Consider the following 24262-nt stretch of genomic DNA (forward strand, 5'->3'; position numbering starts at 1 on the left):
CCGGTGTGTTTACGTCTAGCCATTCGGGAGGATGAGTGGTCACCGAGGTTTTCATATTCCGGTGTGCTTACGCCTAGCCATTCGGGAGGATGAGTGGTCACCGAGAATTTAATATTTCGGTGTGTTTATGCCTAGCCATTCGGGAGGATGAGTGGTCACCGAGGTTTTCATATTCCGGTGTGCTTACGCCTAGCCATTCGGGAGAATGAGTGGTCACCGGGGATTTCATATTCCGGTGTGTTTATGCCTAGCCATTCGGGAGGATGAGTGGTCACCGAGGATTTTATAATCCGGTGTGGTGCGCTGTGACAAAGGAACCCTACGGTCATCCCCTCGATGTGATTCATTCTTGGGCCTGTATTGACATGTGTGATATTTGTATTCTCTCATGGAACTGTTGTTGACAATCATGATAAATTTGAAAGGCATAATTGAAAGTTGTAACTTGACAAAAGACTTTATAATCGGTTTTGATAATTCCTATTGAGATACACATGTTGAATACCTGTTTTCATATTGGTTAATGGCTTTGTAAACTGTTTAACAAATGATATTAAGAATCACAAAGTGGAATGACTGTTTTTATACTATCCTTTCAGAACTGATTTCTTTATGTATTATTATATTTTATTTTTATAATACTTGTTGTCTCCGAGGCACTCACTGAGTACGAAAGTACTCAGGCATACCATTGTTGTTTTTGATGGTATGTTAGGTAACGGAGAAGAGCAGGTTCGTGATACTCTCGACGCTTAGGTGAACTTGCTGCTGTTGTTGATTTGGTGAGCCCACATCCTTGTTAGTGGGACACTTCCTGTTTCATTTATTATTCTAGATTTCCGGGCTGCGTCCCGAAGTTAGACGATTGTTGTGTCTCTCAGAAGCTCCATAGATAGTTGTCAGAATTGTGGGTAGATTATCAAAAATCTCGTACGACTTAATGGGTGTTCGCCACATTTTAGACTATTACTTATAAAGACTTCCGCTGATTTAGTTCATGTATTCATGATTTGTTACATTTAATTTATAAACTGTTGGAGGCGAATGTTGAACCTGGCGGGTTCAAGTATCATTATTGTGTTGCTTAGGTTCTTCCGATGTTGTTCATGACGTCGGATGCCGGTCACGTCTAGGGTGGGTTTTGGGGCGTGACATACTACTATATAGAAGAGCCGGTTTATAGAGGCAAGATCGTCGTCCGTATTCGGTCCTACTTTTTTATTTAAGAGTAAAAAAATCCTTTGTGATCCCACCCACTTTTTTATTTAAGGGCAAAAAAATGACGTTTTATACTTTATATTACCAACTCTTCTAAAAAGTCGATAGAAATACTTTATTATATTTCTATTTTTCTACTATATAGAAGCATCGGTTTACCCATGCTTCGTCGACAGTCACTCTTAAAAAAAAAAAAAAAAAAAAAAACTGGACCCCACCCTCCCCAAACTCATGAAAAAAAAGTGGACCCCACCCTCTCCAAACTCACGAAAAAAAAAAGTGGACCCCATATTAACAAAATCAAGCAATATAAAAAAAAAAGTGAATTCCATATTAAAAAAACAAATAATGTAAAAAACAAAAGTGTAGCTTTTGTATTTATAGCAAACACTAATATAATAAAGTTTTAGATACGGAGCACAAACTACAATGTTATATTAATCGTGTTTTGAACATAGTATCCCATATTGACAAAATAAAGCAATATATAAAAAAAAGTGAATCCCATATTAAAAAAAAAATAATGTCAAAAAAACAAAAGTGCAGACTTTGTATTCTTAACAAACACTAATATAATAAAGTTTTAGATACGGAGCACAAATTACAATGTTATATCAATCGTGTTTTGAACATAGTATGTATATATATATATATATATATATATATATATATTATATGCATAAAAATAGTGCAAACCCATGCTTCTATATAGTACTAATATATGAATAAAAATAGTGCAAACTAATAATATCAAAAAAAAAGTGCACCCCATACTAAACAACATCAAGCAATATAAAAAAAAAAAAAAAAAGTGGAACCCACCATCGCCAAACTCACGGTAAAAAAGAGTGGACCCCATATTAACAAAATCAAGCAATACCAAAAAACAAGTGAACCCCATATTAAAAAAAAATAATGTAAAAAAAAAAGTGCAGACTTTGTATTCATAGTAAACACTAATATAATAAAGTTTTAGATACAGAGTACAAACTACAATGTTATATTAATTGTGTTTTAACATTACTACTTAATATAAGTGAAGATGTGCTCCTTTTTGTCGTCCTCACGGGGTCAAATTTGGAATATTGTGAAAAGTTTAAATGCTTTGATGAATTACACGTGGCTACTGATTCAATGGGCTTTGCCGCCACATATCATTCATTTCTGAATACTACTCTTGTGTGGGCCATTATAATTGGGCCATATATGTTGTAATTGTTTAAGGTCTGAGGATCTCTTTTTCCCTTTCATTAGATTTCTTTGTTTCGTACATTACTATATATAACAAGGGTCAATTTAATTTTTTTTATGTACTTAATTAGAGTCCTTGGTTGCATTATAATTAAAATCGCCAACTAAATGTTTCCTCTTCCAAATTTGCTCCTATATTTATCTTTTATTGTTTCCTCTACTATGGGGTGTTTTAAAAATATTGAGGCACTTCTAAACCTTTTTGATCATAGAAAATCCCTTAGACTAACTTTTTGAAGGTGATGACATGTACTATAACTTTTTCATATGGCTTAATTTTACTCCTACTTCATTTCTTTATTAATTAAGGTGTCACACCCAATTTTGATAAATTTAAATTTTTTTAAGATTTTCTTAAAACGCTTAAAAATTGTGAATTGTGATGAGATCAATTTTAAAAAAAAAAACGTCACTATGCATAATTTGAATGAGAGAATACACCGCAATGCTTCCAAGATTTTCCGTTCTAAGTAAAAAATTAGTAGGTTCACTATCAATTATAATGTTTGGTATTACATTCAAAAATACATATTTAACGTGCCACTAGATCATATTAATTATGTGCTAAGAAAATTTGATACAGGTTATACTTCTCTAATTAAAATATTATTAATTTTATATTTTGAATTTGGGCCCGGGCTTAGCACGGGCCTGCCGTAACTAGTAGTATGTATATATATATATGTATGTATATGCATAAAAATAGTGCAAATTAATAATGTAAAAAAAAAAGTGCACCCATATTAAAAAATCAAACAATATTCATGTAATTTCTAAAGTATCTCATTAAGTCAATAATGATGGATATATTGCCGCGTGCGTATCAATCCATTAGTGGGAGCAACCCCATACTAAACAACATCAAACAATATAAAAAAAAAAAAAAAAAGTGGAACCCACCATCTCCAAACTCACGGTAAAAAAAAGTGGACCCCATATTAACAAAATCAAGCAATACCAAAAAAAAAAGTGAACCCCATATTAAAAAAAATAATGTCAAAAAAAAAGTGCAGACTTTGTATTCATAGTAAACACTAATATAATAAAGTTTTAGATACAGAGTACAAACTACAATGTTATATTAATCGTGTTTTAACATAGTATGTATATATATATATATATATATATATATATATATATATATATATATATATATATATATATATATATATATGTATATGCATAAAAATAGTGCAAATTAATAATGTAAAAAAAAAAAAAAGTGCACCCATATTAAAAAATCAAACAATATTCATGTAATTTCTAAAGTATCTCATTAAGTCAATAATGATGGATTCATTGCCGAGTGCGTATCAATCCATTAGTGGGAGCAAATGAAATTACTTTTCTTCAAAAGGTTAAGTAGTCAAACCATATAATTTTCTTTCTTTTTTTATATTAGCCTGAGATCTAATGTAGATATTAAACTGTTGTATTTATTATTCCGCCATGTCATTTATTTGTTATGTTTACTAAAATAAATATACTTAAAATATTTATAAAATAAGATAGAATTTAATTACTTTTTTATTTTATTCTTACTCTAATAAATGTGAAAAGAGATTAATGTCGTAAAAAAAAATATCAAATGGAGATCAAATAATGAATAAGGTAAATTAGTCAAATTATAATTCTAATGACGTTTTCTTAAAAAACCATCCAAAAGATAACATGACAAGTAAAATGAGCTAAACTGAGAATATTTACCAAAAATTAAAAAATAGTATTTCTTCGTTTAAATAGAAAATCAATTTCTACTTTGTTTCGTTTTAAACATGTAAAATTAATTTAATAATTTGAATTAGAATTATCTAAATCAAAATTTGATAAAAAATAATAAGTATTTTACACCTTTAAATTAATCGAATTAAAATTGAAAGTATCAACTGATGCTTAAATATTGCTATTGTTTTATCTCAAAGAGAGGAAAATAGTTTCCTTTTAAACAAGTCTTCTCTTTTAAAAAGTATTAATAAATTTTTGTAGCAAACACGAATAAAATAAAGTTCTAGATACGGAGCACAAACTACAATGTTATATTAATCGTATTTTGAACATAGTATATATATATATATAAACACAACTACATGTACATAGATACACTATAATCCGAAGTGTTGGGCCCGTGCGCAGCACGGGCATAGGCCATCTAGTATATATATAGAATTTAATCATTCTTTATTTAAAAATGGTATATCTATTATGTTTATGTAAAAATAAGTTATGCACATTCAAATGATGAAAAAATTAACAGTTTTAATCATTTTCATATTCAAAGATTACATCTTAATATTCATATGTTTTATTTAGGTTCAGACGTCTTAATTTTAATAAAAATAAATGATTCCCGAGTGATTTACTAACGGGAAAAAGAAGCAAGAAATGAGACATTGTTTAATGAAAGAGAGATGTGAAGACCTTATATATATAAGGATGGAGAAGTTAAAACCTATATACGATGAATCAAATAACGATGGATAAGGAAAAAAGAAAATTAAATTGAATCTCATAATTTGTGGTGCATTGTGAATCCGTAGCGTCAGTGGTAAAGCCTTAAGTAAACTTTCATCATTTCATGTTAGCTCTTTTTTTTTCGTAATAATTTTTTTGTGGCAAGAACATGCATCAACTTTTATATTTCTTAAATGTCATTAATTATATTTGAGAAAATAAGGAATACTATTTTCATCAAGTAAGAACAACATACATCATGTATTAAAATGTTTGAACTATATTTTAAGTTATTTTCTTTCGAGCTCACAGAAGAGGCTGCCTAGGAAGTGTTTTTGCTATTGTGGTAATTGAGCTAGCATTGATAAGGCTCGTGCACAAGTTCAATTTTGCGTACCAAAAAGGAATTAAAAAAAAAAAAAACAATTTCAACATGACTAAATGCATTGACCTCACCATTCGTAGGAAATAGGAAATATAAGGGGTTAATAATTTCTGGTTAATTATTGCTAGTAAGTTAATAATTTCACAATATGTAGTAAGTTAATAATCTCACAACGTCAGTATATTAATATTTTTTTTCTAATTACAAAATTCCAAATATTTTTAAAAATTAAATCACACACCATACTGAATATCAATGTTTTTTGTTTCGATAATTCTGTATATACAACATTATGCACACCCCTAATTTCAATCCGTGTTTTGGTTAAACGGGCGATTGGACATAAAAAAATATGATTTTTTTAATTTAAAAAGTAGCATTTGAAAAAAAAATTGAAAAATAATATTTATAAATTGCAGTTGTGTTTGGACATGAATACAACTTGAAAAATGTTCATTTTTTGAAATAATAATAATAATAAAAACAAATGTGAAAACAGGTATTTGAATTTTTTTGAAGTTCGAAATATGAAGTTGAATTCCGAACAATTATAACAATTTTCTGTCCAAACATGATTCTGGAATAAAGTTTCAAAAAAAGTCACTTTATCTGTCCCAAATTATGTGATACTTTTCGCTTCTCGAGATAGACCAACATTTTAAGATGTATAGGAGAAAAGTTTCAACTTATAGTTTCAAAATTTAGTCAAATTAACTCTCGAAAAGCGAAAAATTAACAAATTTGGACAGCGGGATAGGCAATTTACACTATTGCCCTTCGTGGTGGTGGTCTTTAATTTTTGTCCTTCGCCTAAAATACCTCAAGGTTCTGGGCTTTGCAAAAAGCCTACCTTATGCGGTAGACTTTGTCTTAAGGCAAAACTAAAAGTCTGCTGGAGACAACAGACTTTGCCTTATAATAAGGCAAAGTCTGCCGCATAAGGTAGACTTTGCAAAGCCTTCCTTGAGATTTTTTTTTGACTAAACGAGAGTTCGAACCCAAAATCTAAAAGTATTTTCGGCCACCTTTTTAAGCGAAAGATAAAATTAAAGATTAGCAATTTGAGGGCCAAAAATTAAGGATCACCCCAAAAGAAGGACAATCCGCGCAAAAAAATGTAAAACTATCCATGGCCAAACGGGCCTAAAATCAGAAAACTTGGGGGCCCAAAGTTAAATTTCCAAAAGAAGAAAGGGAAAAAGAAGAGTCACATTTACTTCTTTTCTTTTTAGTCCTTCATATTTACTTGATTTCACGAACCTTGCGTTAGAGTTCGAAGGAGCTACTAACCTACAACCCGGAAGATCCATTATTAGGTTGAAGAGAAGGTTCTAGAAGATTCTTAATCATGAGTCGTAGTTTAGGGATACCGGTGAAGCTTCTACACGAAGCAACAGGACATATAGTGACCGTAGAGATGAAGAGTGGAGAGGTTTACAGAGGAAGTATGGTGGAATGTGAAGATAACTGGAATTGCCAGCTTGAAACCATCACTTACACTGCCAAAGTACGCCTTTTTTCTTCTTTTTAGTTTGTTTTTATTGTCATTGCTTTGTGTGTGGTCCTTAAACCCTAAATCCTGAACCCTAAGCGGTCGTGTGTATAAGAATAGTACTGAATAGAGTGTGTTATTGATCATGGGATTAGTAATGCTGACATTATTTTTTATTGACGGTTTGGTTTGTTATATTAAATGAATATTGTGTATTAGAATAAGTAGTGAATATTGTGTATGCAGATCTTATCCCGACCTTGGAAGGTAGAGAGACTGTTTCCGATAGACTCTCGGTTCAAGTAAAAACAATTCAAAGCGGTTTAGAAAAAAAAAGATAAAAGCAATATCAAAGCGGGTCAGAAAAGAAAAGGAACAATAACTATAGTAAAATAATATGCTAAGTGAAGAACAAAAAGCAAATAGTCAATAACATAAATTGACTGGCAAGGAACTACTAGAGAAATACTACGGCTACTAATAAGGAAGGATAAGCAAGATAACGCTCTACTACCTACTAACCTTCTACCTTAATCCATGTCCTCCACACGTTCTTATCTAAGGTCATGTCCTCGGTAAGCTGCAACTGCGCCATGTCCCGTCTAATCACCTCTCCCTAATACTTATTCGGCCTACCTTTACCTCACTTGAAGCCATCCATAGCCAACCTATCGCACCTCTGCACTCTACCTCACTTGAAGCCATCCATAGCCAACCTATCGCACCTCTGTACTGGGGCATCCACACATCCCTTTTCACATACCCGAGCCATTTCAGTCTCACTTCCCGCATCTGGTCCTCTATCGAAGCCACTCCCACTTTGTCCTCGATATCTTTATTTCTAATCCTATCTCTCCTAGTATGCCCACACATCTACGCGCAACATCCTCATTTCCGTGACTTTTATCTTCTGAACGTGAGAGTTCTTGAATCTTGACAGGCCAACACCTCACCCCATACAACATAGTTGATCTAACTACCACTCTGTAGAACTTGCTTTTGAGCTTTGGTGACACTTTCTTATCACACAAGACTCCAGATGCAAGCCTCCATTTCATCCACCGCGCACCAATACGATGTGTGGCATCCTCTTCAATCTCTCTATTTCCTTGATAATAGACCCAAGATACTTGAAATTCTCTTTCTTTTGGACGACATGTGTGTCAAGCATCACTTCCACATCAGCCTCACGCGTCACGCCTCTAAACTTACACTCCAAGTATTCGGTCTTGGTCATGCTCAACCTGAACCCTTTAGACTCCAAGGTCTGTCTCCAAACCTCCAGCTTAGCGTTAACTCTCCCGCGGGTCTTGTCAATCAGTACTATGTTATCTGCAAATAGCATACACCATGGTACCTCTCCTGATTTGTTGTATTAAGTGAATATGATGTATGAAAATAGGAATAATACTGAATAGGTCTTATTTGAATAGGAATAGTGCTGGAATTGCCTGCTCGAAAGCATTTAGTTTATATTGTTGCTTTGTCTGTGTTCCTTAAACTCTAAATCCTAAACCCTAAGTGGTCGTTGGTAGATTGTATAAGAATAGCGTTGAATAGGGTGTATTAGTAATGCTGTAATTAGTAATTTTGGGATTAGTTATGCTTTGATTAGTTATACTGGGATTAGTTATACTGAGATTATTTCTTATCCACTGTTTGGTTTGGTGTATCAAGAATAGTTCTGTCTTTAACCATGCTTATCCATTGATTAATAACACGTGTATTGCCAATACCATGGTTTGCTATACTACAACAACAACAACAACATACCCAATATAATCCCACCAGGTGGGGCCTGGGGAGGGTAAAGCATACGTAAACCTTACCTCTACCTTTTGACGGGTAGGGAGGCTATTTCCGATAGACTCCCGGCTCAAAGAGAGATGAAAAAGCATGAGGAATAAAAAGTAATAACAACAAGATAATAGGATAACATAATACAAGAGACAATCAAATAGTACTAGAGATAAAAACAAACAATTTAAAGCAGTATAAAAAGGCATGGCGAAATACTATAGAAAGCAAAACAATATGATCATCGAAGTACAAGCAACAACGAATAGTAACGGGCATTGAAAGACAAGGAGGTACAAGAATAATATTACGACTATAAGTATTGAAGGATAAGTAAGACAACACTCAGCTACTTACAAACCTTCTACTCTAATCCGTGTCCTGCATAACCTCCAATCTAAGGTCATGTCCTCGGTAAGCTGGACCTGTGCCATGTCCTGTTGAATCACCTCTCCTCAGTACTTTTTCGGCCTACCTCTGCCTCTCCTGAAACCGTCCATAGCCAACCTCTCACACCTCTGCACTGGGGCATCCATACATCTCCTCTGCACATGGCCGAACCATCTCAGCCTTGATTTTTTTCGCATCTTATCCTCCACCGAAGTCACTCCCACCTTGTGTCGGATATCTTCATTTCTAATATAATAATTCATGTATTAGTTATACATAGGTTGAAAAACACTACCAAACGAGGGATTGATAATACCAAAGCTAATACTTGCATTAATTTTTCTACCAAACGACCCCTATATCTTTTCGATGCTTGTTGTATTTTATCGAGTTCTACTTGGACTTACTCAACCATATTGGGATATATTAAAGCTTGTATCTAAATCGTGTAGAATTTTGTGCCAAATTTAGTGGGAGATTTATGGAACGAAATGACTTCTATATTTTCTGAATTATAATCACTTAAGAAGTGTTCTTATCAAATTAAATTAAAAAAAATCTAGAGGCAAATGCAAATAGTCTCACTTATTTGTTAATCTCTTATTGCTGAAAGCACAGAAATTGAGCCCTGGGATATGTTGCTCTGTTTATCGTTCAAAATTTCCACGTTAGAAGCAGTGGAAGTGAGAGATATTAAATTATCGTAGCATGCAATATGAATTCCTGGAGAGTCTTCTAGGTAGCTTAATTTCTTTTTTCTATGAGGTTTTGCTGGATTCCGAGGTTTTTAGTAGACAATTGTTGTATCTAATTGTTTAATCATATTAATGTAAATTTTTATGAGGTTGTTTGTGGATTCTGAGTAGTTCAATAGACAGTTGTGGTATCTTATTGATTAATCATATTGGTATTATTTCCATTTCCAGGAGCTTTTCTTTTTATGATGGTATTGTGCGGGCCAACTTGCGCGCACCTCGGCCAGGTACCTGCTACCTCCTGCTGATACCTCCCGCTAGCTTAGGCAGATAGGAAGAAATCACCAAGTGTTTTTTGATCCCGTTGAATTGAACCTCATGATTCTCTTTTCATTGACCACTAGGCTACATTAACCACTAGGCCACACCCTTGGTCAATCTTCGGGAGCTTTTTTTTTTTTTTTTTTTTGATAAGGTATGAGTTAATCTTGGAGAGCTTCTTATCCTTGAAGAAGTTAATGCCAGTCCTTTAATTGTTATGGTGCTCCATCATGAAATGAGGGGACTCTTTAATGGTTGAGTAAGTTTCAAGGATTGTTGGGAGGGGAAGTTCATATTTAGTGATGTAATGCAGCCTAGGAAAGAGACTGATCGGTGCAGATCTAACACACCCATCTCAAGAAAGGTGTAACTTTCTCTGGTTTTAATATACTAATCGAGTATAGACACATTCCAGGTAGAGATTGCTAGTGTGATGAAAAAAGGTCGGCTGTGTGATTAAGAGAAAGCATTCCAGTACTATTTGCTAAAAGTAAGGGATTTATGGAACTGATCTGTAATTCAAATGGCATCTGCCGTAGATTCAAGAGTTTTCTAAGGGATTTAGGGAACTGATCTGTAATCCATCTGCCGTAGATTCAAGAGTTTTCTCTTAACTTGCTGAACTTTTTTAAAAAAAAAAATAAAAATAAAAAAAAAAAATCAAGAAATCTCCGAAGCCAGTGCGCAGTTACACACGGTTGCTTGAAACTCGGTGGATAATGGGAGGCTTGTCCCTCTACCCTTCACCACTTAAATACCAGACTTTTGTCTGCAATAGAGTTCAGGCCTATGATGTGTGCCTAACCCACACATCACAAGCTTCTCTCTTCGTCTCTTACCACTAGACCGTAGTCTTGAGGGCCAATCTTCTTTATTTTTTTGCTAGATAGAGTAGTGGTCTTCCATTTTTACGTAGCCTACGACTTTAATCCAGTGTTATTAACAACCATCATTTTATCGCCTAAAACTATGAAGCGATGTGAAGCAAGGGGTTATTACTTCATGGGTGAAGCCTGCACTTTAACAATGATGGGCAGAGTGATCCCGAGAAAATGGCCGGTTTTTTGAATTTCAACTTTGATGAGTTTGACAAATATCGGCATTATTGTTTGTTGGATGTTGAATTAGTCATTTTAACTGCAAATTTAATTATTATATCACTAAATTCATGTAAGATTGGTCTTTTTTAATTTTCTTCACTTTAAAGAGGTGTGTCCTCCCTTTACACCTTTTGCTTCAAACACAGTGGACCTTATCCTTTTTTTCACCTTTTCGCTTTTAAAGACACTGCTTTAATCAAAAAAAAAAAAGATACTGCTTTAATCATTGTTTATCTTACAGAATATTTATTGTTATGGGGCTGCAGGATCTGAAAGTAATATTCATATCAAAACAATGGTCATATAATATGCCAAGCATTAGTATGATCTCATAGACAAAGAATGCACATGTGTGATCACTTATGGTTACATGTAATAAATCAACTTTTGTCATCCATGTGTAATAGATATTATACAGAAAAGTAAATCCGTAATAAATCAACTTTTGTCATCCATGTGTAATAGATATTATACAGAAAAGTAAATCTGTAATTTCTTGTGTTTATCTTCTTATTTTGTGGAAAACCATGTTTTGTAAGCTGGGGTGCTCTTGGAATTGGCATATATGTCCCTGCGTATACTGTAATGTGATTGTAGAGTGTTTAGGTTGCACTTATAAAGTGAAAATCTTCCAGAATGACTTTTTAGGACCAAACAGAATATAGAAGGAAGATTTATTGTACAAATTTAACCTATCATTTTTATTGTACAAATTTAACCTATCATTTAAGTAATTCTCCCTCTAGTGGTCTAAGTTCACCTAATGGTCATGAGCTATAGAGCAAAATTTTCTTTTCTGAGAAATGAAAATTAATTATTCGAAAGGGTGATGGATACATTTGGTGAATTGCAGATTACGTAATGTATTTCAGAAGCTCAGGGAAAAGATAGAGAAAAATTTGGTACTGTTTGTTTGGCAAGAAGGTCCCATTTGTCTATTTATTGGGCTTTATGATATATACCAGAACAGGTGTCTAGTGCTGGTGGTAGAATTACAAAGAAGAGGTTTAGAGTTTGTGGTTTCTTTGAGCTTATGTTTTCTGCTTTCTAACTTTTTCTCCTTTTTGGGGTGTGTTTTCTCAAGTTCCCCTTTCTGGATTCTACTCCACTTCCGATATTAATGGGATTCTGTTTGCATTATACTAAACCAAGTTGGTCCTGCACTACGCTGCATGTCCTTGGTAATTTCTGTCATTGGTCATGAAAGGAAAATGCATCAAGGTAGAAATTGTTGTGTTCAACAAATGAATAAACCATGTAAATCTGACTGAAATTTTGCCCCATTATGCAATTTTTGGGAATACTAATACCGACTCTGCTAGGCATACGTTAATGATGATGCCTGGCTTGTTCAGGAGGTTTGGTAAAACAACGTAATTGGAGGTTTTGTTTAGCATCTGGTGCTCGGTGCTTGGTGTTAATGAATTCGTGGGAAAAAAAATGTATAGCTAATTCCTACCTTGTTTTTATTCAATGTTGGTGCACTAATTGCTAAATTGGGTTAACGCAGGATGGAAGGGTGTCACAACTGGAGCACATTTTTATTCGAGGCAGCAAAGTCAGGTATATGGTCCTCTTTTTCCATGATTATGTGAGGCTTCTGGTTAGTAACTGAAATTTAATTTCTACCAGGTTCATGATAATTCCTGACATGCTCAAGAATGCTCCCATGTTCAAGCGGCTAGAAGCCAGAATCAAGGTACTTTTTTGTTGCACCTATTTATTTATCTGGTTTAATGAAGTGCTTTGCTTATGTTTGAATTCATCTTTTGAAGGGCAAAGGTACATCACTTGGTGTTGGACGGGGACGTGCTATGGCCATGCGAGCTAAAGTCAGTGCCTCTTCTATCTTTCCCTTACCGTTGCGTTTTTTGTTGTATTTGGTGTCAAGACTAAGGGTGTGTTTGGTACGGAGGAAATCCAATTTTCTCATGTTTGGTTGATTAAAAATTCTGGACAACATTTTCTTTAGGAAAACAAGTTCCTTAAAAATGTGGAAAATGACTTCCTTAGTGGAAGTAGGGAAGAGAACTTCCACAAGAGGCATTTCACATTGATTGTCTCCTCCCACCCTCCAACCCACCCCACCCCCAACTCGAAACCCCGTAGGCCCCATCACCACCACTCCACGCGCTACCCCCACCCGCACCTCTCAATGTAATTATAAACAATTGTTTTCGGGATAATATTTTCTTACGTACCAAACACAAGAAAATAATAAGAAACCCATTTATTTTCTATGAAAACATTATTCATGGAAAACATTTTCCGTCATACCAAACACACCCTAATTTTATGCGTACTTTCACTTGCCAATGATTGTACATTTTTAGTAAAAAACCATGCCTGATTATGAACATCCTGTTTGCAGGCACAGGCTACAGGTCGTGGAGCAGCACCTGGTCGAGGTGTTGTGCCTCCTGTAAGAAGATAATCTCCCCACATTGGTTGGTGTCTGGTTTTTGAGTTAGTATAATTCATTTTAATAGTGCATGACTAGTTGCTTAAGTTTGCGTAGCTGGTCTTATAATTGAGAAATGTGCAATCTCAAAAGTGCGCGATGTAGAATGTTGACTTTGTATTCCAGACATGACTTGATAAAACTGGAAAGTAAGCGATTCTCATGTTGTGGGATTTGTGGCAACATACAAGGGATGTTTACCAGTCTTTCTTGCGATGTTTGGTCAAGTTTCTCTATGTGTAACGCGTATATGGATACTAAAGCAAATGAACGGTTTAGGGATGTTTGGGATTATGTGTTGCGCGTATATGGATACTAAAGTGAATGGACTGTTTAGGGATATTATTCTATGATATGTCAACAAGAGCGAGTGCTAGAATCAACGTGTTTTTTTTCTAAATATGTGTTGGTGTATATCATTATGAATAACCTTTTGTATGAATATGTATATCAGTGAGTCAATATACGTCGTTGTACCTCATTTTAAAAAAGTATTGTATACAAGTGTGTATATCATATAGTGAATATCTGTGTATATCTACATGATGAAACTGATATCAATTAAGTTTTTTGTTTACATGTGTTGTTGTATGTCAGTGAGAACAACTTTCTAACCTGATATGTATATCATATCAGATAATGAAAATTATGTATATCAAATTGAATAAACTGACGCCTATAATTTTTTTTTTGTGTCCAAGCCTATAATTTTCTTTGCATAGTGATAGTTGTATATCGTTACAGATAACCTTGTATTAAAATTGTGAAAAACTCAAAAAGAAAAGAAAAAAATTTAGTGAGTGTAATGTAGGTATATTGATATACTGCTAGCAAGTATTATGGTGATGGTTTGAGAGATTTGGGAATATAATTTGAAAGAATGGAAGAATTTCGGAAGTGATAGAATGAGTTTGAAATTTTGAAAGCTATTCTGATGGGCAAGTTTGATGGCTTGTGAGATATATGTGTATGAGTTGAGAATTTGTTTGGGTCATTTTTCAAAATTGTTTTGACACCGCTGCTAAATGAGATAAGGCTGAGCTAGATTAGAGGGAACAATGTCCAAATTTACTATTGTACTATTCGTAATTGTTCAATTTTTGCATCAGTCAAATATTTGGTTCATTTATACTCACGTCGGTAGCGACGCATCTCGTATTTACCCTTATCATAAGAATAGCTCCAATATGAAATTGGTGAACTCTTGCTCAAAATTTCTACATAAAAGACCTATATTTAACCCTCAACTTTTGACTAGACTTATCTTCAGGTTGGAACTCCATTAGATATCAAAAGACATAATGAGACTTTCCTAATGGCCAAAGCAAGATTAGACCAAAAGTTTAGCGGATAACGAAGTTACTCTATTTCTGCATGAGATAATTAAACTCTTTTCCTTGGATTAAATTAGGCAAACTTAGAGATATTAGGTCGGTCGGTTCGTATTGTGTGGTAGGAAAACCATAGGGGACCAATAAGCAGGCAGCCTATATATATATATATATATATATATATATATATATATATATATATATATATATGCGTTGTGGACAAGAAGACAACAGTTTAAAGCTAGTGATTTTGATCCTCAATTTGTCTTTTCTGCAATCCAAATTCACTTAAAAGAAACACATACACTAAACAAGAAAGGGACTAATAACAATGTTAAACATTATCATCCATACAGAAGATATGGATCAGTGCATTTTGTCCATAATTTCTGATACATGTCTTTTTGAAGTCTGTTTATTCTTCATCTTAAATATTGAAAAGGGTCACCATAAAGGGTTATGGTTAAAGACGGAGTCAGAATTTGAAGTTTATGGGTTATGAATTTCAATCTCTTTAAGTTATTGGGTTTTAAATTAATAACCAATACATATTCAATTGAATTTTAAGACAACTACGGGATTTGAACCAAAGCTACTGGGTTCCGACATATTAGCTCCGTCCCTCCTTGTGGTAGAGTGGTAAGTACTCCTTCATCATTAACCAGAGGTCTCATGTTCGAGCCCTATTGGGTACAGAGCCGCCTTTGTTAGAGAACGATTTAACCCCAATGTGTGATTTCCTGCGCGTATCCAAATTTAGTTGGGCTTAATACGAATACCGAATTTGGTGGGAACCAAAAGAAAATAATTTTGTAAAGGGTCCATATTGTCTTTAAAAATCTAATATTTTCAGGTTCCTAATGCATGACTAGTGATAATCAATGGCTGGTAAATGCTACATTGTATTGTTGTCACCATATTAATTGGCTAGCAAACTAACTAATAAACTAAGATAGCAAACTAAATTATTGTACGGTACTCAATATGTCCCAAGCATTAAACCTGAATGAAACAGATACTCTAAACTGCACACAGACTAATAACAATGTAGACCATTATCATCCATACAGAAGATATGGAGCAGGTGCATTTTCTCCATAATCTATATATATATATATATATATATATATATATATATAAAAGCAAGACTTCGGCCCGGTGACGTGGCGCTCTAAAATTCCAAGAAACCAATTTATTTATTTTCTCCTTTTTTGCCTTTTCTCTTTATTTTTTTCCACTATAATTGTTTAAATTTAACAAGCCTAAAAAACGTGTCTTTTCATGTTCATTAAAGAAAGAAACTGTCCCAAGAGTAGTTGTTATTGTTGCATCCCTTCGTATTCCTCATTTACGGGGAAAAGAACCCCTGCAATCTACAATACTCTTGCAATGACTTTTCTAGCAACGTTCCTCCCCTTATTGTCTACTCATTCATGCTACTTCTACATCTCTTCTTTTCATTTAAGGTTACACTCTTCTCTCTTTTATAATTTACTAGAGTATTTTTTTAACAATATCCTTGGACTTCTCTTTTATATTTTTCAAGTTCAGCACAAGTGCAGTTTTTCAGAGCACTGTCACAACTATATACATGTGAAACTTGTGTTATATGTTTTATATATTCTTTTAGTGGACAAGATTAAAATATGTGCTTGACCATTTTACATATGATGTTCTTGATACATAAGTTAATTTCAAAATAAAAATAAAAATAAAAAATCTGTGAGGTTTGCACTTTTTTTCTTGAGACCCATAATGAATACATATTTGTTTTACTTATTGTTGTATCAGATGACTATGGATGTCTTTTGCGTGATATATACATTAAAATCCAAAAAAAAAGATGTTTAACCAATTCTCTGTCAACTTATTTCTTCTATAAGAAAGCAAAAAAAAAAAAAAAAATGAAAAAAGATGCAAGGATCCTGATGGCCAAGATCATCCACATTAATTTGGTTTGGCCGATTTTCTTCATCGCAAACAGACAGACATAGTTCCATTTCATGGATGTTGCTTTTGTGGTTATTGAAATGCCATACTCATGTAACGTGGTTGAAATGCCCTGCTTCTATTACTCCTATTTTCTTTCCTTACTTGAAGCCTTTTGCAATGGTAACTCTTTTATCCTTTCACATTCCATTGAGTAGAAATTCAATTGGTATGTGTTGGGTTTTAATTTGGATATATTTAACTTTTGTGACATTTTCTTTAATTCTTCGGTTGAGATTTTATTGGGAAAAATGTGAACAAATATATAATAATTGGTAAGGATAATTTTTTGAGATGACGGAGTGATTTTGAATTTTGTTGGAGAAGTGGTGTGTAAAGCGGAAAATAAGGGAAGAAGAAGCAGGCAGTGAAAATTAAACAACCCCAAGAAAAAATAAACAGAAGAACAGAAGAAGGGGCATACCAAAATTCGACGTGATATTGTTTACTAAATACTAGCTCGTTTCAAAGATTTCTTTTCTTTCTTTAATCTTTTTAATGACGTTATACATTTTAGGAGAAAGTTATAAAAGTATAAATTTTTTAATTTGCAAGGAACAAAATTGAAGAATGTTTTTTAAGTCCATTTATTTAGTTTTTCACATTTTTAACCTTTTTCTTTAATTTATATCTAAAAAATATTTTTCCTGAAATCTCTCTCCTTCCAACCTTTCTTCTTTCGTTATTTCTACGGAGTACTTAGTATATGATGCAACTCGACCTAATTAAATAGTCTGATGAACTAAATTTATGACTTTTTATAAATTGCCATGTGTTAGTAATATAATTACAGTATTTCTTATAATGTCTGTGGCTTGCTTGGGATGCTTTTTCCTAATTTGGATATGCTTAAAACATTTTTTAAATTTGCAATAAACAAAATTAAATATGTTTTTTAAGTCCATTTATTTATTTTCTGACATTTTTAATTTTTTTCCCTTAATTTATATCAAAAAAATATTTTTCCTGAAATCTCTCTTCTTCCAACCTTTTTCTTTCTTTATTTCTACGGAGTAATTACTATATGATGCAGGTCGACCTAATTAATTAGTCTGGTGAGCTAAATTTATGACTTCTTATAAATTGTCATGTGTTTTATAATGTCTGTGGCTGGCTTGGGATGCTTTTCCCTAATTTGGATATGCTGAAAACATAGCTATATACAACCCATTGTCGGATTATTTTTAAACTATTTAACTATTAGAAGAAGATCATTCCGTAAATATAATCAGGTCCTTTTAACCATGCGAAGCGCGGGAAGTTCACTAGTTTCTGATATATTTGAAGTCTATTTCTTCTCCATCTTAAATCATGAAGAAGGTACATATTGTCTTAAAATGAAATTATGAGGTTGCTACTGCATGAGTAGTGATAATCAGTGTAGCAAACTAAACTTACAAACTAAGATAGAAAACAGACTAGTGTTTATTGTACGATATCATATAGTACTGATTCTGTCCCATGTTATATTCATATGTGTACAATATCTTCCTTTTCCATAGGAAGATCAGTTTTCAATTATACGCGTGCTCATAAACAAATCCGTGTAATATAGCTGCCTACTTCCTTCTTTCAAGTTGTCTTTTAAGGGCAAACCATTTGGTGATGATGATGGTGATGATGATAATAATGATGATGTTGTTATATTACAGCTTAATGTCCGGATATGCGTTTCTAACGTTGATGAGTTGAGAAATTGATACTACAGGAAGTTCACAGTTCGATGTATTGAATAAATGTGGGTACACCAAGATGTATCAAGACTTGCAAGAGTATTTGTATTAGCGGGGGAAGATGAAGAAAGATACATTTCCATAATATGTTTCTGATTGCTTCAAATTTGTCCCATTTTATTCTAAATTACTCAATTTATCCTCTGTTAATTTTTTTTTCATTCGTACACTTGTTGTCAACAAATTGTTGCGATCGAAATAACAGGGTGTCATGCGGAAGCTTACAATTGCAAACCTTGGATGACGATAAATAAGACGACAAAGAAAAAGATACTAAAAGAGATAATATTCTAATATGGTTTGATCAATTGATCTACATATGAAAAACTAATATAAAAGCATAAAACATTTGAGAGAAAAATCTTGCCTTATACAAAACTCTCTAAATGACTACATTGTGGATGCTATTGTATTCTCGTTTGAAGGGAATATAATCAATTTATAGAAGTGCAAAACTTCTCTACCAAAAAAAGGGATAAATATGTTAGAGTCTTTTTCCACAAAGAAAACATTTTCTACTAAGAAATCCTTTTTGAAGTAAAACACAACTATGGTAAGAATCCAAATAAGGTAGGAAATTAAGGGCAAACCCCAACACAAATTATCCTCTATTGTCCTTACTATTAATAAAGTTCCAGGATGAAATTGGTGGATTCTATGTGTCCAAATTCTTTATGAAAAATGGTCAATACTATCCTCGACTTTTTATGATGATTTGAAGTTTACCTTCAGGTTGGAGCTCCATACAGAGCAAGGGAAAATATGAAACTTCTTCCTAATGATGGAACTAAGATTAGACCAGAAGTTTAACGGAGAATAAAATTCCTGGAAACTTGATCCAAATTTTCCCTAGATTAAATTAGGCAAAGTTGGAAATATTAGCTAGGTAGGCCGGTTCACATTGTGTGGTAGGAAAACTAGAGGGGACCAATCTGTAGGCAGCCGAAGAGGTGAACAAAAGAGATACTCCCTCCGTCCCATAATAAGTGTCACCTTAGCAAAAAAACACGCATATTAAGAAATCAATAATACAATATAAAGTTTACCAAATTACCTCTATATAATAAAAATAAATTATTTTTTCCTCTTGATTAGAGCATGCACAAGTAGTAAACATTTGACATTGGGAGTCCAACAATACCAAGTTACTATGTGACTTTTCTAATCATCATTTAGATGTTACTTGAACTTGTCAGTTTTTGTCTAAGGGTACAGTTGGAAAAACTAGCCAATTTATGTCTTGATTTCCCAAGACGACACTTATTATGAGACAATTTTTTTTTTTTAGCTAAAGTGACACTTATTATGCGACGGAGAGAGTACATATATAGTGATTCTTATCCTCAATTTCTCTTTTCAACAATCCAATCCACTTTAACAACCTACTCTTTCCCAAGCATTAAACCTAAAAGAAACACACTAAACTAGAAAGAGACTAATAATAATAATGTCGAACATTATCATCCAAACAGAAGATATGGACCAGGTGCATTTTGTCAAATCTGTTTCTTCATCTTCAATCTTGAAAAGGGTACACATGTATTGTCCTTAAAAATGAAATTATGAGGTTGCTACTGCATGAGTAGTGATAATCAGTGTAGCAAACTAAACTAAGAAAACAGACTAGTGTTTATTGTGCACAATATATAGTACTGAATCTGTCCCATGCATGTTATATTCATATGTGTACAATATCTTCCTTTTCCATATTAGGAACATCAGTTTTCAATTATACGTGTGCTCATAAACGAATCCGCGTAACAATTGTACCATCTAATCTGCATGTAATCTCCAACAAATACTATTTCTACAGCTATTTGTGCTTTTGTTGTCAATGAATACGGCGACAAGAAATTTCTCTATAATCAATTGTGGTAAGTTGCATCTAGTTTAACAATTTTTTCAAGCATTTTTAGGTGATATACTATTCAATTAAATTGCACCAAACATAAATCACTAAAACCAAAAGGGATATAGATTTGTTAAAAGAAATTAGCAAGGAAGAATAGCTTCTAACAGGATTTCCCACTTAAAATAAAAAGAGAGTAATATCGAACCTACATGGGTATTTTCGCTTGCAACAAGAAACTTTTAATCTGTGGGGAAACAAATGTGCATCATATTTAGCTTGGTGATGATAATAAATTGATAATGATGATGTTGTATTACAGCTTAATGTTCCTAACGTTGATGAGTTGAGAAACTGTTACTAGAGGAAGCTCACAGCAAGAGGTATACCTTACATTAAATTGCACCTAACATAAATTACTAAAAACTAAAGGGATATAGATTTGTGAAAAGAAAGCAAGGCAGAATAGCTTCTAACAGGATTTCCCACTTGCACCAAAATAGAGTAATATCGAACCTATATGGGTATTTTCGCTTGCAACAACAAGACTTTTAATTTGTGGAGAAAAAGAAAAGAAAAGAACATGTGCAACATATCTAGCTTGGTTATGATGATAAATTGATAATAATGATGTTGTTGTATTACAGCTTAATGTCCGGATATGTGTTCCTAAAGTTGATGAGTTGAGAAACTGGTACTAGAGGAAGCTCACAGCTCGAGGTATTAAGTAAAGGTACCACCGAGATGTATCAAGACTTTAGAAAGCTGTATTGGTGGAGAAAGATGAAGAAAGGTACATTTGTATAATATGTTTGTGCTTGCTTCAAATTTGTCCCATATCATTCTAAATTTCTTAAGTTTATCCTCTGTAGCTTTTTTTTTTTTTCATTCATACACTTGTCTTCACCAAATTATTTTGTATTTTGCCCTTACTACTAATAGAGTTCTAGCATGAAATGGATGGATTCCACATGTGTTCAAAATCTTCAAGAAAAATTGTCAGTATTTATCCCTCGACTTTTTATTATGGTTTAAAATTACCTTTAAATTGGAGATCCGTTAGAGACCAAGACAAAAAAAATTAGACCAAAACCTTAACATGGAATCAAATTACTTCACAGCACCGGACTGTAACTATGTTTTCTTTATTATATTTATTCTTCTAATCCTAGACAACATATTATTCTAGACTTATGTATTTATTTTCAGTCTTAGATGCTCTTGACTTGTATTGTCAGGTCATTGGGAGTATTTTGATTGTATATTCTTGCACTTATGTTATTTTGAGATATCTTATACGACGTATAACTGATTATATTTACTTTATGCATCTAATTAATGAAATTAAAATAAAATTGAAATTGATTCGCCTATCGGATTGGAGTACAGGTGCTATCACGGCGTAGGGAATTCTGATTTTAGACAGTAGAGTTTATCCTAATTTTCCATAGATTAAAGTGGGAAAGTTGGAGATATTAGGCTGGTAGGAAAACTAGAGGGGACCATTTTGCAGGTAGCCAATGAAATGAGCAAAAGATATATATATAGATCCATTAGACAAGAATACAGAGTTTAAAACTACTGATTCTGATCCTCAATTTGTCTTTTCTCTAATCCAATCCACTTAACAAGCTTCTGTTCCCCAAGCATTAAACCTAAAAGAAACACACACACTAAACAAGAAAAAGACTAATAACAATGTTGAAGATTATCAGTCATACAGAATATATGGACCAGGTGCAATTTGTCCATAATTTCTGATTTACATCTTTTGAAGTCTGTTTATTCTCCATCTTAAATCTTGAAAAGTGTCACCACCCAGGGTTGTGATCAGAAGCGGAGTCGGGATTTAAAGTTTATGAGCTTTGAATTCTAATCTCTTTGAGTAATTGAGTTCTAAATTAATAATTAGTATATATTCAATTGATAATTTAGACCAATTGAGAGTTTGAACCAAAGTTACTGGATTCGACTGAACCCATAGGTTATACGCTGGTTCCGTCCCTGATTGTGGTGGAATGTAAGTACTGTACTCCTTTATTCTTAATCAAAGATCTCGGGTTCGAGCCCTACTGGATACGAAGTCTTCTTTTTAAGGGAGCGTCTTACCCCAATATCGAGCCCCGATATAAATACCAGACATCGAATGAGACTCAAATCTTTACAAGGGTCCATATGAAAGGACGATATTGTCTTTAAAAATCTGAAATTATGAGGTTGCTAATGCATGAATAGTGATAATCCAGTGGTTGGTAAATGCAACATTGTTGTCCCCGTATTAAATGGTAGCAAACTTAAACAAACTAAGATAGAAAAAAGACTACTGTTTAGAAAAAAGACTACTGTTTAGTGTACGATATATAGTACTGAATCTGTCCCAATGCTTATATTCATAAGTTGTACAATATCTTCCTTTCCCATAGGAATTAGATCATGAGTTTTTATACTAAAGGCTGAATTTATAGCATTCAAACATCTAAAGGCTTTTCATACAAATAGGCTAAAGATCTACAACCAAGAAAAATCAGATAATTTTTATCAAGCATATTCATCTCCAACCAACAAATAGTAATCTTAACAAATATTCATCTCCAATTTTATCAAGCTTTTCATACAAATGGGCTAAAGATCTACAACCAACAAATAGTAATATTAACTTACCTCAAATTAACTGCTAAGGTCCTCTATTAACGACATAGCATATTCATCTCTTCATATCTACAATTAATAAGTTGTTAAAATCGTTAACCCCACTACTTACTCAACCCGATTCCTTACTTGAGGTCTTATTTAGCTACTAATGGCTTCCCGTAGTTTCCACAGACAAACTCCATCTATCTTATAATCTAAACATCGTTATATTTTATTTTCTTCAATCAGCCCCTCCAAACGAGTGACTATTTATTCATACTCCATTTAAAGTACATGACAGATGTGGGGTCCAGTCCCCTATCCCATATTTTAAGAAAGGAAGATTTTTCTTCCTTTGACAAATTATACATTGGCAACAATTGTGGACTTGGCTAACAAGCCAATTTCTTTGTTCACATTTTCATGATGTAAGCGCTTACCTCATCATAATCGTGATGTAAGCGCTTACCTCACCATAGGAAATTCATTCCTATAAATAGGCAGCTTATGGTTCATTTGTAACACACCAAAATCTCAGACAATACATCTGAGTGAGAGCAAAGTGAGGTATTCCATAGACTGTAAGAAAATAGTCTGTGAAGAAAAATAGAGTGTGAGTGATATTGTAGTGAGGTGGGAAAAATCAAAAGAGTGTTTTTCTTTTTGAGTGTGTAGTGGTCTTTGGAGTATTTATACTCGTGACTACACAGTGTAAAATTCCTTACTATAGTGATATCAGCTGCTCCTCTTGGCCGTGGTTTTTCCCTTATTCAGAAGGGTTTCCACGTAAAATCTTGGTGTCATTATTGCTGCATTTTATTCTTGCTGATTTAACCATAACTTAGTGTTCCGCGTTTATTACTAATACCGTGAATATTATTTTTGCGGGTCTATTTTATTCCCAACAAGTGGTATCAGAGCCAAGGTTCTGTCTGAGTATGCTCTGTGGTTGCAGCACAGTCTGAACTTCCACATCAGAAAAGAATTACTTTGGTCCTCGAATAAAATAGTATTTGTGTTTGTGATAAACGATGGAAGTCAACATTAGTAGAATGGTTACTTTGAGTGGCGTAAATTATGCCATTTGGAAGGGCAAAATGGAAGATTTGCTCTATGTCAAGAATTTTCATCAACCTGTCTTTGCCAATAAAAAGCCTGATAATAAGTC

At 33.4% G+C, this 24262-nt stretch overlaps 1 protein-coding gene across 1 annotated transcript; it reads left to right on the forward strand.

The window, feature by feature from the left end:
- The first annotated feature begins 6527 nt into the window (after window positions 1–6527).
- Window positions 6528–14079, forward strand: LOC132618280 (small nuclear ribonucleoprotein SmD3a-like). The gene is made up of 5 exons (XM_060333350.1): window positions 6528–6812; window positions 12611–12663; window positions 12733–12799; window positions 12876–12932; window positions 13472–14079. Exons 1-5 carry the CDS (start codon window positions 6654–6656, stop codon window positions 13532–13534), a joined length of 399 nt encoding a protein of 132 aa, XP_060189333.1. The 5' UTR covers window positions 6528–6653; the 3' UTR covers window positions 13535–14079.
- The last annotated feature ends 10183 nt before the right edge of the window (window positions 14080–24262 follow it).

The sequence above is a fragment of the Lycium barbarum genome, chromosome 11 (assembly GCF_019175385.1).
Source record: "Lycium barbarum isolate Lr01 chromosome 11, ASM1917538v2, whole genome shotgun sequence".
Taxonomy (NCBI): Eukaryota; Viridiplantae; Streptophyta; class Magnoliopsida; order Solanales; family Solanaceae; genus Lycium; species Lycium barbarum.

Excerpts from the sequence above, each read along its gene's own strand:
- LOC132618280 (XM_060333350.1), top strand. The coding sequence starts at position 6,654 with ATGAGTCGTAGTTTAGGGATACCGGTGAAGCTTCTACACGAAGCAACA. Across the intron at positions 12,664-12,732 it reads ATTCGAGGCAGCAAAGTCAG|GTTCATGATAATTCCTGACA; the intron begins GTATATGGTCCT and ends AATTTCTACCAG. Across the intron at positions 12,800-12,875 it reads GGCTAGAAGCCAGAATCAAG|GGCAAAGGTACATCACTTGG; the intron begins GTACTTTTTTGT and ends CATCTTTTGAAG.